Source organism: Vipera berus, assembly GCF_964194415.1.
Source record: "Vipera berus genome assembly, chromosome: 1".
In the NCBI taxonomy this organism is placed as follows: domain Eukaryota; kingdom Metazoa; phylum Chordata; class Lepidosauria; order Squamata; family Viperidae; genus Vipera; species Vipera berus.
In genome coordinates this window covers 91805888-91821919 of record NC_138202.1, presented here as the reverse complement: position 1 = coordinate 91821919, position 16032 = coordinate 91805888, and the positions used below count along the sequence as shown (strand labels likewise).

Here is a 16032-nt window from a genome sequence, read left to right as displayed (position 1 = left end):
TTTATTTATTTTTATTTTATTTTATTAAATTTATATACTGCCCTATTCCTGTAGGACTCAGGGCGGTTTACAGGGAAGGTTAAAAACATAACATACAAAAATTAAAATCAGATTAAAACAATTAATTAAATCAAGTCCCCGAAATTTGAAACTAAAACCCAATAAAAAATTAAAACCACTCAGCCTGGGCTGGACAGCTCGAAGAGCCAAGTTTTCAGGTCCCGGCGAAATGAGCGAAGGTCGGGGGCAGTCCTACGTTTTATGGGGAGTTGGTTCCATAGGGCCGGCGCGCCCACAGAGAATGCTCTTCCCCTGGGAATAACCCGCCAGCATTCCTTAACCGGCAGTATACTGAGAAGGCCCTCCGTGTGGGAGCACACAGGATGAAGGGAGCTTGATGCCGGCAGCAGGTGTCCCCTCAGATAACCCGGACCCAAGCCATTTAAAGCTTTATAGGTCATCACCAGCACCTTGAATCTCACCCGAAGGGCAACCGGAAGCCAATGCAGCTCGCGGAGTAGAGGTGTTACATGGGAGTATCGGGAAACCCCCATCACAACTCGCGTGGCCGCATTCTGCACCAGGCGAAGCCTCCGAGTGGTCATCAAAGGCAGCCCCATGTAGAGAGCATTGCAGTAGTCTAAACGGGAGGTCACGAGTGTATGAGTGACTGTGTGTAGGGCATCTCGGTCCAGGTAGGGTCGCAACTGGCGCACCAGGCGAACCTGGGCAAAAGCCCCCCTGGTCACGGCTCCTATTGAAGTGGCTTGAATGACCACTCAGTGACAGCTGGCTCATCAACAAGGTTTATTTAGAACAAGGCAACAGGGTACAGAAAGGTTCGGCTTTTATAGCTGGCAGCCGGCTGGCTGGTCCAATCAGCGGCCGGTCTCTTCCCGCCGCGATTCCTGCTCCAATCGGCTTCGCGTATTCTTTGACAGTTCTCTTCCTCGTGGCTGGGCGGCTCTGTGTTGTTTTGACAGCCGCAAGCTGTCAACTGGGTTGCGCTTGCGCTTTGCTGGGGAATTTTGACAGCTGTCAAAATTCCCACGTGTTCTCCTGTCAGACGACTTTACCTCATAACTGTAATACGTTTAACATTAGTAATAACTTATTTACATATAATACACCTCTTACCTTTCCCCTGGATTGCCTCCACCCCCCCGGTTGATGGTTGTTGCTGCCTGCCCATTCGTAGTCTTGGAGATAAGCAGGTGCTTTTCTGGTGCGGTTGGAGCATCGTGGGGGTGCTCCATTTTCCGGCTCCCCTTCCTCCTGTGGTAGTGTAGGTATTACGCCCTCATAGGGTGGAGTTGGGTCGTCAGTCGTGGGGTGGGTATGTTGGTCTGGTGGCGGGGGTGTGTTTTCCGGTTTTCTGGGGCGGAGTTGGTCAACGTGTCGACGTAGGTGTCCTTCGGAGGTGGTGTCTACTAGGTAAGAGATGGGTCCGGTTTGATGTATTATGACCCCTTGGACCCATTTGTGGCTGCTGGAATAGCTCCTGGCCCAGACGGTTTGACCTGGTGTGAAGGTCCATGGTGGTGGGGGTAGTTCTGGGTCAGTGGTGGCTCTGTCGGGGTGCAGCCCGTCCAATCTCATTATTAGCCTCCTGCCCCACCTGAGTTCTGCTGGTGATTTGCCGGTGGTGGTGCATGGTGTGGTATGTTGGGCCATGAGGAATTGGCTGAGTCGTCGATGCCAGTCCCCTTTTATAAACTTTTTTAATGCCACCTTGGTGGAACGTACCATAATCTCTGCCATTCCGTTCGTCGATGGGTGGAATGGCGCTGATGTGACCAGTCTAATAGAGTTCCTCATAGCGAACATCTGAAATTCACGAGAAGTGAATTGTGGTCCGTTATCAGAAACTATGACGTCTGGGAGGCCGTGTGTCGCAAAAACCCTTCTAAGTGCCTGTATGGTGGAGTTTGTTGTGGTTTTCTTGAGGGGGATTACTTCGAGCCATTTTGAGTAGCTATCTACGATTACTAAGAAACTCTGTCCCCGAATTGGTCCTGCAAAATCTAAATGGATGCGAGACCATGGGTTTCTTGTGGTTTCCCATTTATGGACTGGAGCGTGGGGAGGCTCACCTCTTGTTGATTGGCAAGGGTAGCACCCCCCGACGTGGTTTTCTATGTCCTTATCAATGCCTGGCCACCATACATAGCTTCTCGCTAGGGACTTCATTTTTACCACCCCTGGGTGTCCATCGTGTAGCGTTTCAAGTGTTTGATGTATGTTCTTGTTGGGTATTACCACCCTGTTTCCCCATAGAAGGCATCCTAAATGGGATGTTAATTCTAGTTGTTTGGTAAAAAAGGGGCGGAAATCAGGTTCCGGGCATTTGGCTGGCCATCCTGCCGTAACCCATTGCAGGACTCTGCTAAGGATTTTGTCCTTAGCGGTGTTGACAGCTATGATCTTTGCTGAAAGTGGACACTCAGGTAGCTCTGAAATTGCCAATATGTTCCCTGCGGGGGCTGGGTCTGAGTCCTCCATTTGTATGGGAAGCCTGCTGAGGCAATCGGCGTGTCCTAGTTCTTTACCCGGTTTGTGTATCAGCTTGTAAGAGTATGCTGATAAAAAGGTTGACCAGCGCAGGATTCTAGGGGATAATATTTGGGTGGTCGCCTTGTCCCATGTAAATATGCCCAAGAGGGGTCTATGGTCGATGAAGATCGTGAAGGGTCTTCCATATAAGTAGTCGTGAAACTTTTTCACGCCTGCGACGATAGCTAGAGCCTCCCTGTCAATCTGCGCATAGTTTCTTTCAGCTTTAGTCAGGGTATGGGAATAAAAAGTGATTGGTCTTTGTGTGCCGTCCTTGTCTAGGTGGCTTAAGATGGCTCCTATTCCATAAGAAGCATCGCAAGCGATGCATACGGGAACCTCCTCTTTAAATAGGGTGACTGTCGAGCTGTTGCAAATAATGTTTTTGAGCGATTGGAAGATGCTCTCATGTGTCCTAGTCCAGGACCACGGTGTGCCCTTATCTAATAATTTCTGGAGAGGCTCCACAATTGTAGCCTTGTGGGGTAGGAAGGCGTGATAAAAGTTTAATAACCCCAAGAACGCCTGGAGTTCTTGTTTGTTTTTTGGGGCTGGGGGCTGTTTGGATGGCTTTTAGTTTTTCGTTGGTAGGATGGATGCCCTGGGCATCTATCCTGTACCCTAAGAATTCCGTAGAAGTGACTCCTATGGAGCACTTCTCCTTTTTTAGCTTAAGACCGTGACTTCAGCTCGGTGGAGTGGATCCCACCCTCGTCGCCAGTGAAGTGGCTTGAATGACCACTCAGTGACAGCTGGCTCATCAACAAGGTTTATTTAGAACAAGGCAACAGGGTACAGAAAGGTTCGGCTTTTATAGCCGGCAGCCGGCTGGCTGGTCCAATCAGCGGCCGGTCTCTTCCCGCCGCGATTCCTGCTCCAATCGGCTTCGCGTATTCTTTGACAGTTCTCTTCCTCGTGGCTGGGCGGCTCTGTGTTGTTTTGACAGCCGCAAGCTGTCAACTGGGTTGCGCTTGCGCTTTGCTGGGGAATTTTGACAGCTGTCAAAATTCCCGCGTGTTCTCCTGTCAGACGACTTTACCTCATAACTGTAATACGTTTAACATTAGTAATAACTTATTTACATATAATACACCTATGTGGTCTTCAAAATTGAGCCGTGAATCCAGGAGGACGCCCAAGTTGCAAGCCCTATCAACGGGGGGTAACACCTCACCCCCATCGTTAAAGTTGGAATAGTCTGGTTGACCCGAGATGCCGGTATGCACAGCCACTCAGTCTTGGCAGGATTGAGATGAAGCCTGTTTCTCCCCATCCAGACCCGAACTGCCTCCAGGCAATGGGACATCACGGCGAGGGCATCACTGGGTTGGTTCAGGGTGGAGAAAAAAAGTTGGGTATCATCAGCATACTGATGATACCCCACCCTGAAACCATGAATGATCTCGCCCAGCAGCATCATATAGATGTTGAACAGGAGGGGAGAGAGAACCGACCCCTGAGGAACTCCACAAACGAGAGGCCTCGGGGCAGACCTCTGCCCTCCCATCAACACCGACTGTGAGCGGCCCAGGAGATAGGAGGATAACCATTGCAAAACAGTTCCTCCCCCTCCCAACCCCCTGAGACGCCGCAGTAGGATACCATGGTCGATGGTATCAAAAGCCGCTGAGAGATCTAATAGGACTAGGACAGAGGAACAACCCCTGTCCCGAGCCCGCCAGAGATCATTCACTAGCACAACCAATGCCGTCTCCATGCTGTGCCCGGGCCTGAAACCCGATTGGTACGGGTCCAGATAATCAGTTTCATCCAGGAATAGAAGAAGCTGATGCGCCACCACATTCTCAACAACCTTCGCCAAAAAGTGAAGGTTGGAGACTGGATGATAGTTATTTAAAACAGCCAGGTCCAGGGCAGGCTTCTTGAGGAGGGGTCTCACCACTGCCTCCTTCAAGGCGGTGGGGAAGATACCCTCCTTCAAGGAAGTAGTTATTACTGCCTGGAACCAGCCTCATGTCTCCTCCTGAGCCACATAAACCAGCCAGGAGGGGCTCGGGTCCAACAAACAGGTGGTGGAGCTCAGCCTCCCCATCATCCTGTCCACATCATCAGGGGAAACAGGATCGAACTCAGTCCAGATAACATACTCAAGACCGTCCGATTCCTCCACTTTAGATTCTGCCCAGTCAGAGTCCAAAACGGCCTGGATCTGAGCGATTTTGTCCGTCAGATGATGACTAAACTCCTCGGCCCGTCCCTGTAAGGGATCCTCCCTCACCTCCTGGTTAAGAAGGGAGTGAGTCACCCTAAACAGTGCGGCCGGGCAATTAGCCACTTGTTCAAGATGTTGTCATTTCTTTTTTTTATTTATTTAAGCAGGATTGTACAGATTAGGCAGTTTATTCAACGGCCTAAGAAAAACTGAGGAGTAGGCCCTCTCAGGGGATAAGTATTTTTCTAATTTGTTCTAGCTGATGGGGAGTGAAATCCTCAAATACCAGATAGAACAAAGCACATAGTCAATTGTTTTTACTTTCATGGGATTCCCAATGGTTCAGGAAAAAATAATAACAATCTAAGTTTTCATAAGGTAGACTGAAAAAAATGGATCTTTGGCTGTAGCTAATTTTATCCATCAAAACATCACATGGATTTTTCAGTAACAAAGGAATAAACCCCCACCCCCCAAAATGGACTACCTTAATTAAAGAAAAGAACACATCCAACTTTGTTTCCACTTGGAAACTGCTTCTGGATTTTGTGCTTGAGATGGGGAAAAAAATATGAAACTTTGACTTTGGGTTTTGTTGATGGGATGAGGTTTGTTGATAAAGAAATGGCTAGTATTATTAGCATATAAAATTAAAAAGTTGTGGCTGTAATGTTTTATCCTATTCTAAAAGAGTTGGAATTTTTCAATGCTTTTTCTTTTCCCCCTCCATGGAGCCCTACACCTTTTCCCTTCCCTTTTTTCTCGCCCATTTTCCCACTATTTTAATTTTATTTTTGTGTTTTATATCCTGATAAACTTAAAAATTTATTAAAAAACCAAAATTCAGAAGCAAGAATGCAGTCTATGTGGTCTAAAACATCTTAAAATTCCACAGCCAGTGTTACAACACAGATGAAAATCATTTGGATTTTATATAATATCCTTTGATAGCTTCATTGCAGCTCTGTCTTACCATTTTCTGTTTATTCTTCCTTTCTTCAAGCTACTTGTTTAAATATTTATCTAACTCACTTAATTCAGATCCATCCTTAATATCCCTGGGGAAGCTCACAATAGATCCTGAAAGGAATGAAACTTATTCACCATATGTGCTGAATAAGCTCTATCACTGGTGAAGAACAGCCTCTAGATGTGTCATTCTTCTTCATTTGTAACCAATTGCTTAATTAGTTCACAAGAAGAAGAATAGCCCACTTTGAGAATGAACAATTAAACCTTAAAAAATCAAGGGGCCTTCCTCTAAAATTGATAGTTGTGGCTGTAAATATTCCAAGGAAGAAAGAGATGGTTGGAAACAAAGGTTTGATGTGAAACAACAAAGCAGAAAAGGTATCTCAACATCAAATTCATCCTTGTAAGTATTGGAATTATTACTTGTACAGTAATATATTATGACAACAAAACTGTCTCTGGTTTTTCAGCTTCTCCCAAGGACACCTTTGGCATATCTTCATGATAGTCAGGAACAACTAATATGCAGAGAAATGCTGTATATTCAGCATGCAGATGTGTTACAAATGTGTGCCTCTCATTAAATCTAATTTGTGAAAGTAATCCCATTGAATGAAAGGACAGTGTGGTGAATAGGTTAAGATGGTCTGTTAGGTAAGGGACCTACGTTCAAGTTTATTCTCAGCCAGGAAATTAATCTGGTGACTTTGACTAATTATTCTGTCGCAGCCTAACCTGTGCTACAAGATTGTTGTAATGTTAAAAATTGAAGGAGGAAATATGTGCTTGCCATGTTTCCTCTTGAAGAAAAGGTCAAACATCAAACTAACAGACATATACCTCATATGGTTTATTTAATCACATTTAATGAACATATTGGCACTACTGGTATGTGAATTGAATCAAGGATGTGTGAATTGAATCAAGGATGGGGAACCTGAACCACAACTCCCAGTAGCCTTAGCTGGCATGGCTCACAGTAAGAATGCCAATGAGTTGGTGATCAATGACAACTGGAAAAACATAGTATTCCATTGCCCATAGTTTTAGCAAATAACAGATATCTTGTTGCTGAAGGATTATGCACATAAATTCAAGCACTACTATAAATGGTCTATGGCAGGGTGGGCAACTATGGCTCCTTTACAACTGTTGGCCTTCAACTCCAGGATTTGTGAGTCACCATGGCTGGCTCAGGAATTCTGGGATTTGAGGTCCACAGGTCATAAAGGGGCTATAGTTGTCCACCCCTGGATTATGGAATAACAGTAACTGAATTTTTTGACTAGCACTCTTTTGCCTCCCGAAACAGAAATAGAGCCATTTGTAATAAATACTACATATTATAACAATATAAGAAAACTCACCTAAAAATGGATCACAGTATTCTGTATTGGATAACTTGAGTAAGTTGTTTTCCAAGGTTTCCATCACTTTGGCTAAAAGGGAATTTTTTTAAAAAAATGGCATCAATGTAATTTACATTGGCAAAATCCATGGTGTCTGAATCACTTTGGTTTGCTCAGTAAGTGAGAGGATGTCATAAATTGTAAAGAAGTGGAGAGATCTGACTAAATCAACACTCACCTCGTTCTGATACTACATTGACTGTAGCACTTGATGCCTCTGCACTCACAGGCTGAGACTGAGGGTGAAGCTGAGGCTGAGGCTGAGGCTGGGGAAGAGGCATCACTTGATTTGACTGAAGAAATGAGGAATGCTTGCTGAGACTTTGTGGGTGGGTTTGGCTCTGGGCAAGGCATGGCAAAGATCTTCTGGAGGGCTTTAAAGGTGGCTCTTTCACTGTCTCACTCCTGCTTGTGTTCATGCCTGAAACCAACAAAGAATATGAGATGAAATTATAGCAATAATCTGAGCACCCCATGTTAGCATGACAGAGTTTTAAAATGTCAAAGATTTGCATGATCCAAACTTTGTCTTCTGAGAGTTACGAATCTCTTTGTGGCCCTGCTCAGACAGATGGCTGAAACATCTGTTTGAAATGACGGTTCAATATGACAGACTCCCATTGCTGGTCATATAATACAGCAATACTTAAACACAGATTGAACTCAATCTTTTTAATGTAGGCTTTGAAATTTCTTCTTCACTATATCACCCCATTGGGATATTCTGATTGGAAAAAACAAAGACCTTTTATTCTTTTAATGACCTGAGATGAAAGATGATAGAAAGAGTTTCCTACATCATATATAGTGACCTTTCCATTCATGATGCGGAGCTTTTCTTTTTTACTTTCTCGTTAAAAAACCTATCTGATGGGGGGCATTTAGCTCAGATAAAAGAAAGCTGGTTTTTTTTACATGATCCATATGGAATTTATTATCACTGGATATAAGGACTGAGTTGGCTTTAGAAGTGAGACAAATAGAATGGATTACAAAGCTAACACAGTCTATTCATTTTAAGGACTAAGTATTCAAACCTCTGTCATTCACTTTTCCCTGTATTTAAATATTTATATACCTAGTTTCCCCCCCCCCCATCCTGTTCATGAAGTAATTGATGAATCATGAGGATTTCTTATTTTAAAAAAGGGCAATTTTACCCAGTTTTGTTATCTGAACACCAGTTTCTGGGGAGCAAAAACCAATAATAATAGTGGAATGATAGCTATGTTCATTTTGTAGGCTGCTGAAGGCACATTCCAAGGGACTATAGCAGGGGTGTCAAACTGGTGGCCTGCGGGCTGGATGTGTCACACACAGGTCACGCCCACCCCGGCTCTGCCAAGGCAAAAACATTGTGATATGTCACGTGTTGCAGTCTAGTTTGCATCTTGTCACGGCAACTCTGGTAACCAAATTAAAGCATTATTTATTTATTATTTTATTTTATTTATTCGATTTATATACCGCCCTTCTCCCGTAGGACTCATGGCCATTAAAATGTGCAATTCAAAGCCTACAATAGTAAAAGAAAAATAAATGGTGGCCATGAGTAAAATTCACATAATTACACACCACCTGGTCTTTAGTATCCTCATTGACTCCCATACCTGGTAAAAAGCAAGGTTTCCACAATTTCCAGGCCTGTAGCGTCAGGGTCAATCTCCACTATTTCAGAGGGCAAGCACGAGGACAGAAAAGTCCTACTTTCTGCATCCTTTATGATGGCATTATTTTATTGATGTGATCCTGAAGCTTGATCTAACAGGGCATTGGAGAGAGGCAGTGCTTTCTTCAGGGCTAATCTTACATATAGCACATTGCAGTAGTCTGTTAAGAAGGTGGCCTAAGGATGTTTGACCATGCTTTGGTTGCCAAGGTTTGCAGCCTATCCAGAACAGCTCTGATAAAGTTGTAAGCTAATATAAATTCCTTTAATTTCTGCTAGAGCACATTTGGCTCTAAGCCAGAGCCATTTTTAATGACTGTGAGTGCCACTACCTGTCTCCACTGCCACAAACAATAATTGAGTGGAATTATGCAATCCTTCAAAATACAGCCCCAAAATATTGATATTTTTCAGTGGCTGCACATTTCATTTTCAAAATATAATTATTTACTAAGCTGCCAAAGTAGAAGGGTGATTTGTGAATATCATTGGATCAATTTTATAGCAACAGCTTTAAAGGATACAGTGAAATGTTTTATTTTTTTTAAAATCTAAATAAAACCACATTAAGGCAGATGGTGTTGTACCACTCCAGTTAACAGTTCTTTATTTTCTGAAGTATATTTCAGTATCACTTGTCCCCATGTTTAGCAATGGTTATCATGGCATAATAAAATTATTGCTACCAGAGAGATGCTTCTTCTGAGAAAATAATCTTACTTACACCGAGTCCTAAAATTCACATAAATATTTACTTATTTATTTGCCTCAGTAACTTGATTTGATTATTGTGCTATGGGTTTTACATTTGGGACCTTCTGGTAGACTGAAGCTGCAGTAACCGACAAATCTGTTCTGAGTATGGATTACCAAGTATGCTGCTGCTAATTTACCCAAGTTTATAATTCAAAACCTGCAAATGGGTAATATTGGGAATACTGATGCAAATACAAACCATAGAGCACGGGTCTTCAAACTTGGCCTTTTTATGATTTGTTGACTTCAACTCCCAGAATTCCTCAGCCAGCGTGCCTGGCAGAGTTGAAGTCCACAAGTCATAAAAAGGCCAGGTTTGAAGACCCCTGCCATAGAGTTACAAAGATATCCTCATTCATTATACTGGTAAGGACACAAAGTTTGCTCTTCAATGGAAGAGAAAGGGGGAAGCTATTCTAGTATCAGCATCTGAATTTGTGCTAAAGAAGTACTTATTACTTACCAAGTATTCTTAATTCTTAATACTATTTCTATACCGCCCTTCTCCCGAAGGACTCAGGGCGGTGAACAGGGCAAGAATAAAAATACAGATTATAAAAGTTAAAACAAAATTAAATAAATGCCCACATACTAAAATACATCTTTAAAACCTAATAAAATAACAAATATTAAGTATTATGCTGAAGTGCTAACATATCTCACGCATTAAAAGGATCGGTTTCTATTTAGTAATGATAATCTTGGCTTCAGCTTACAAACTGACAAAGAGACTATATTTTTCTACCACTGCAATTAAAATTAATTAGCATGGGAATTGTTTTTTAATTTATAGAGCTCATTAGTTGTGAATCAAGTAGGTTTTAACATCTTCCTGTATTATAATTACTGACCTAAAATTTGTGTGTGTGTGTATTGTCCTCAATTTCCTCATCTCCTGCAAAGGATATCAATGCAATACAATCCAAGCAGCATTTTAGGTCAAAAACCTGTTTATTAGAAAGACAAGTATGAAACCATTCATTATCCTAGAGCTTTTAGCAGCTGTGCCTAGTCTGCCAAGATGAAAAAAAAATAACAGTGAGCTTGAATAGGGCATTGCATTTGAGGGAAGAAATACAGAAAAAGGCACTGTGGTACATGACAGCGATGATAACACTATCTGGGATAACAAAAGCATGACACTGCTTTGTTAATTCAACAGGGTTTGAATTAAGAGAGCATCATGAAGAGCACCACAGATCTCTAAGTAATAACTTTTGAATTGACTTTTTCTTGGCAAGGAACTGGAAACATGGAAATTAGAACTGAACAGAAGCTTAAAGGAATTCTTCACTGTCATGGAAATGTGACTGAAGAACTTCTTTGAAGCATATTTATAAAACTAAGTATTGTCCTACTTCTATTTAACAGCACAGGGCTTCTGCATTGTTTCACTCAGTCAAGAATAAGTTCTTTGATGATGACTGAATGAGGTTGCCTTGATTGTAAAAGCAGAATTATGTACTGTAGTTGTCTTAGGTGCTTCTCCACATCAGAGTAGTGTATTATACATCCACTGGGTGAAACACTTCATTATGATAGCTGTGTGCAATCCAGTGATTTATGAACTTTGAATGTTGAAGCTGAACAATACCAACACTACAGCTCATTGTACATTCACTGAATTCAGGCAGAGAAGAGACACACATATTCTGAAAACTTCTAGGATTCATAATTGTGGGGCTATTTGAAGGCTTCTCAGTTATCACAAACTGCATTTATCTGATTGTTGAATCAGTTTGTGGAAACCTACAGTGCAATGTCGTGTGGTCACACAGAGACGGACACTGGAGCTGGGTAGTAACTTCTTTATTGGATCAGGAATGAAGCTGGGGCAAAAGGGGTTACCTGGCGTCTATTTACACCTGCCCAGGTGAATCGCAACCAATAGATTCAAACCTGGGCTTCCCGCCAGTGCAGGTGGCCAATGGATTTAAACCTTGGCTTCCCGCCAGAGCTGACCATGCCCTGGGGCTGTCAACGACTTGCTCTATTCAGGCTTTCCCGCCAAAAGCAGTTGTAGCCTGGAGCTGTCCAGCCCCCTGCTGTGCTGACATCCTGTGTATGCTTAAGAGCATACACTACATACAGTATCTCATTCTGTTTTAAAAAACTAGGGTGGCTTTCTTTCCAATCACAAATAAAAAAGATGGCACTATATTATGCATTTTAGAAGTAAGTTCCTTTGCTCACTCTACCCACTTTAGTGCTTATACATTAAAGCCATTCATCCAGATCGTCCTGTTTCCAAACATAGAACATACACAACCAGAGGCAGAGCCATGTCATGGTACAAATTGGCCATCAATTTATTTCCAGGAAGTCTCCTGAAGTACTGTATTAGTAGTTTTTATCTTTTTAAAATCAGGCAAAACTCATTTTTATTCTCCTGGACTTTGAAATGCATTTGATTGTGTATTTGTTTTAGGTACATTTCTTGTATTTTGTAATCTGCCCTGGAAAAAAAAATAGGAGATTTTGTTTTATGTGAAAGATTTCTTTTAAACAAAAATTAAACATTCTGAGGGAGAAAGTTTTCGGTCTCTCAGAATAGGTTGCACTGATTTCATTGCTTAGTCATACCTTTAAGTACCCCCCAAATGGCCACAAATCACAAAAATGGAGCAAGCATTCTTTCTCCTTCACATTTGTATCATTTCAGACAGTGAGCACCAAGCAAGATTTGTTTTCAGAAAAGGTAGGATAACAAATGATTTTTAATTGGTTATATATTGAAGAGATAGCATACTTTTTAATTCACAAAGGCATCACTGTGTAATTTTTCCCCCACAGCTACCTATTATTAAAACATTTGAAAAAAAAAAAAAAAACAGAAGCACTTAATCGCTTGGAAAGGGGAACTGCTCTATACAATATGCTTTTACAATCAAAATAAATAAATTCCCACAGTACAGATACAGATGTTTTAAACTAATTAACACATCCAAATCAAATCTTTGCATTTCCCAAATGAAAACATTAGCACACAAAGAAACCACACAGAGACAATTTGCAATTGTATGCCATTACTTTCCTTATTCAGATCTGTAGCACATTAATATCTAATTCAAATTAAGAAAATCATCTGGCATATTAGATATGAAATGTGCATAGTCACAAAAGTATTGTGTAAGAGGCTATATATGATGCACAAAAACATGAAAGATAGTTTTAGAAAACTGAATTGAAGAAGCTTCTTGGATAAGAAGTGAAATATCTTCAAGGAAAAACCAGGTCCAGTTGCTTTTTGAAAAAAAGCACCTTTGAGACAAGTTAACATAGATGAATGAAAATCTCCCCAAGGACAATTTAGTGTTATATATATAAAAAATAGCTTCTGAAATAATGAAGAGGAAGAAAGGCTGCTGCATCTTCTGATAAAGTATAAAGTTTGAAATTGGCTCAGAAAACCAATTTGTTTCAAATTTGACAAGTAAAGCATTATTATTACTATTTATTACCAGAAGCAAAAAATAATCAGATCTGTGCAAGCACACACCTGTTTCCCTACCAATCTATTTATTGATACACTCTTTACTTCTCAAGCCTCATCTTTGTTCAACATTGATGTAAACAAGAGCAGAAACAATGAATGCAATAAAATTGGAAAGTGGGTTTAGTTATAAGAATTCTTTAGATGCAATTCTTTAGGTGCAATATTTCTACTTGGGAGCCAGCTGGGAAAACAAACAATAAAAACCTTGTTTGGGGAGGTGATTGGTAAAAGAACAGGATTCAATATTGTCATTAGCAAACTTCTGCTCAGCTTCTTGTCTTCACTCAGCTGGAACTCTTTGACAGATAGGGAACTCTTTACCATGGTGTAGTCAGGAACTGGACTTTTACAGACCAGATATGGACTCTTGACTTGTGCATCCTGATATCAACAGATAGACTTATCTAATATTTGATTTCTTTGATTACTGATCTCTGGATTAATGCTCATCACTGTCCTTATCTCTTGCCATTTTGAATTCACTTTTCTGACAGGACCCCACAGCTGAGATAAGACATCTGTTGCTACCTACCACGAAACAGTTGTGATTAAATGAAGGAGATAACCTTTAAACAGATAATTATCTCAGAATCAAAGCTATTGCTGAGAGATTAATTAATGGCTGAGATTTCTGCAGTTTTAATTGGCAAAGGCATGATTTCTGAAACCCAAATAAACAATGCTCTCGGTTAAAGTGGGTACATGTGAACACATCAAAGATGCATTGAGTAGTATAGATGACTGTCTCCAGACATTTGCCTCTTTGCTTCTATTACATTAAAAGTCTTGGGGATAAGTTCGGAAGTAACATTTTTAAAGGGCAGTTCCTCCTGCTATTTTTATATCCTATGGATCCAAAGGCATCCATGGGCAGAATCAGAGATGGGAGGCAAATGAGAAAAGCATCATACTGATGTGATACAACCTCTGCCCTTTTGTTACATCATATGTGTAATGTATTGGCTTTAATTGTTTTATCACTTGCTTAATGTCTGATTACTTGCTTAATGTCTGACCTAGATTTCTCTGTTATGTAATGGTTGCTCTTACTGAAAGCCAGACTGGCTGTCTCCAAGCTGATAAATAGGCTTGGGGTGGGAAACTGTTACTTTAAACCTATTGGTTGCTGCCTAGAGACCAACAGTATAAATAGCTGTGCAGCAGCGATTAGGGCTGCTTCTGTTCTCAGTTAATAGACTTGTTTGCTGTTCGAACACTTTGTCTCGCTTAATGCCTAAAGAACCAGAGATATAACAGTATGCATGTTCAAAAGAGGTGGAACTTGCATTATAATGATACAGTGTTACTTTCTTCATTTTAACAAGACCATCAAATATGGCAGACACTTCTGTGGATATCCAAAAAGTACAAAAAAAATGACCAACGTGTTGTGTTGTATAACCTTTTCTTTTATTTTAAAAGCTGTTTGATTTCAATTCAAGAAACTTTTATTTCCACCTCTTTGAACAAAGAGCATATTATAAACTTCCGCAATTGTTGCAGCTATTTTGATGCTTTAATGTTTCTTGATTTCTGTGAGCTGGGTCTTGGTCACAAAGGGGAGGAGTTGCTTGTTACAATGGCTAGGAGGCTAAAATGTTCAAACACAGATTCAGTGCAATTCTACACTAGCGCCCAGCATGATTCACGACCATCTAAGTTGAAGATCAAGGCATTCTAACAATGGAAATTTTTATTATTGTCACTGAAATATAGAATATATAATGGCTTACCCAATAAAAGTCAACATGTAACTCTGAACCAGTCTTGCTCTGGAGGATGCAAGGTTGCCTAAGCAGCCTAAGTTTAAGAAGAGAACAAAGTATGTTCTTGCCAGGAATTATAACCACACAGATTGCTGGTTGATCTTTACTGAGAATGGATAAGGTGCATGAAGAGTATCTCACTTGTAACAAAGCTTTGGGAAGTCCATGTAAACATTGCAGCATGGATTTAGTATCTACATTGTATTCTGGCTTCTCAGCAATATATTTCTATAATCCTTTCTGCAAATATTACTTTGTGAAATTATTCTAAGAGAAAAGTTACTGTCCCCGTTGAAAATAATCTAACACACTCATCACAAAGATGTCCTAGGCTGGTGAACATTCAAGTGCTTGCACTGTACTTTCTAGATACTCAGTTCTCTATTTGTACCTGGCTGTGTTCCCCACCTTTCATCCTGATGGATCACTTTTATTGGGTAAGTACATATTTTCTGGTACTATTAGACCTCTATGCAGTTTTCACTAGCATTAATCAAGATACTGTGATTGAAGCTCCACCTGTTTTTTTATGTATGATGTCCATAAAAATCAGGTGGAGTTTTGATCAGTTTAGAATAGCCAGATCTTGATTTTTTTTAAACCATATATTCTGGACACTCCTAGTAAATTATTTCATTCATTTGAAAAGTCAATTGTCAGAAGCACCAAAACTGTGCAACTACATAGTATAAAATTTAGACCAAGAGATACTAAATCGAAAATCACCAATTAACCCAGCCTCTGATATAGAATAAAAGCTGCAGTTATATAATCTAAGAATTAAGACTTTCTATCATCTCAAACTAATTTTGGAACTCTCTACATTTTACTTAACACATCCATTCTTAAGGGAACAATGAAGGTCTCTCGAATTCAGAACAAACAAGAAAGAAGGAAAGACAGAAGGAAGAAAAGTAGCCAATGAACAGAGAAATAGTCTAAATCAGGGGTGTCAAACTCAATTTCATTGAAGGCCACATCAGCATTGTGATTGCCCTCAGGGGGCCGGGTGGGTATTGCCAGGGTGGGCGTGGCCTACTGGGTGGGCGTGGCTAGAGTGCATATGGCCTACTGGGTGGGCATGGCCAGCTCTACATCATTTGCATCAAGGGTGCCTATGGGGGCCTGGGTAGGAGTGGGACAGATCTGGGGGTCTCTGGCAGAAGGAGGGTCTTTGGGCCAGGGCCAAGGCAGAGGGGGCCGTTCCCTCACTGTTTCCAGGATGGCTTCGCGGGCCG

The 16032-nt window shown here is 41.2% G+C and overlaps 1 protein-coding gene across 1 annotated transcript in view; it reads right to left on the bottom strand.

The window, feature by feature from the left end:
- The window catches only part of ANO3 (anoctamin 3), a 247250-nt gene that overhangs the window by 103845 nt on the left and 127373 nt on the right, over positions 1 to 16032 (bottom strand). Inside the window, exons 2-3 of the mRNA XM_081329964.1 lie at positions 7286 to 7528; positions 7066 to 7137 (exon numbers count right to left, since the gene is read on the bottom strand). Coding sequence (XP_081186090.1) covers positions 7066 to 7137; positions 7286 to 7528 — 315 coding nt within the window. The remainder of the gene's footprint in view (positions 1 to 7065; positions 7138 to 7285; positions 7529 to 16032) is intronic.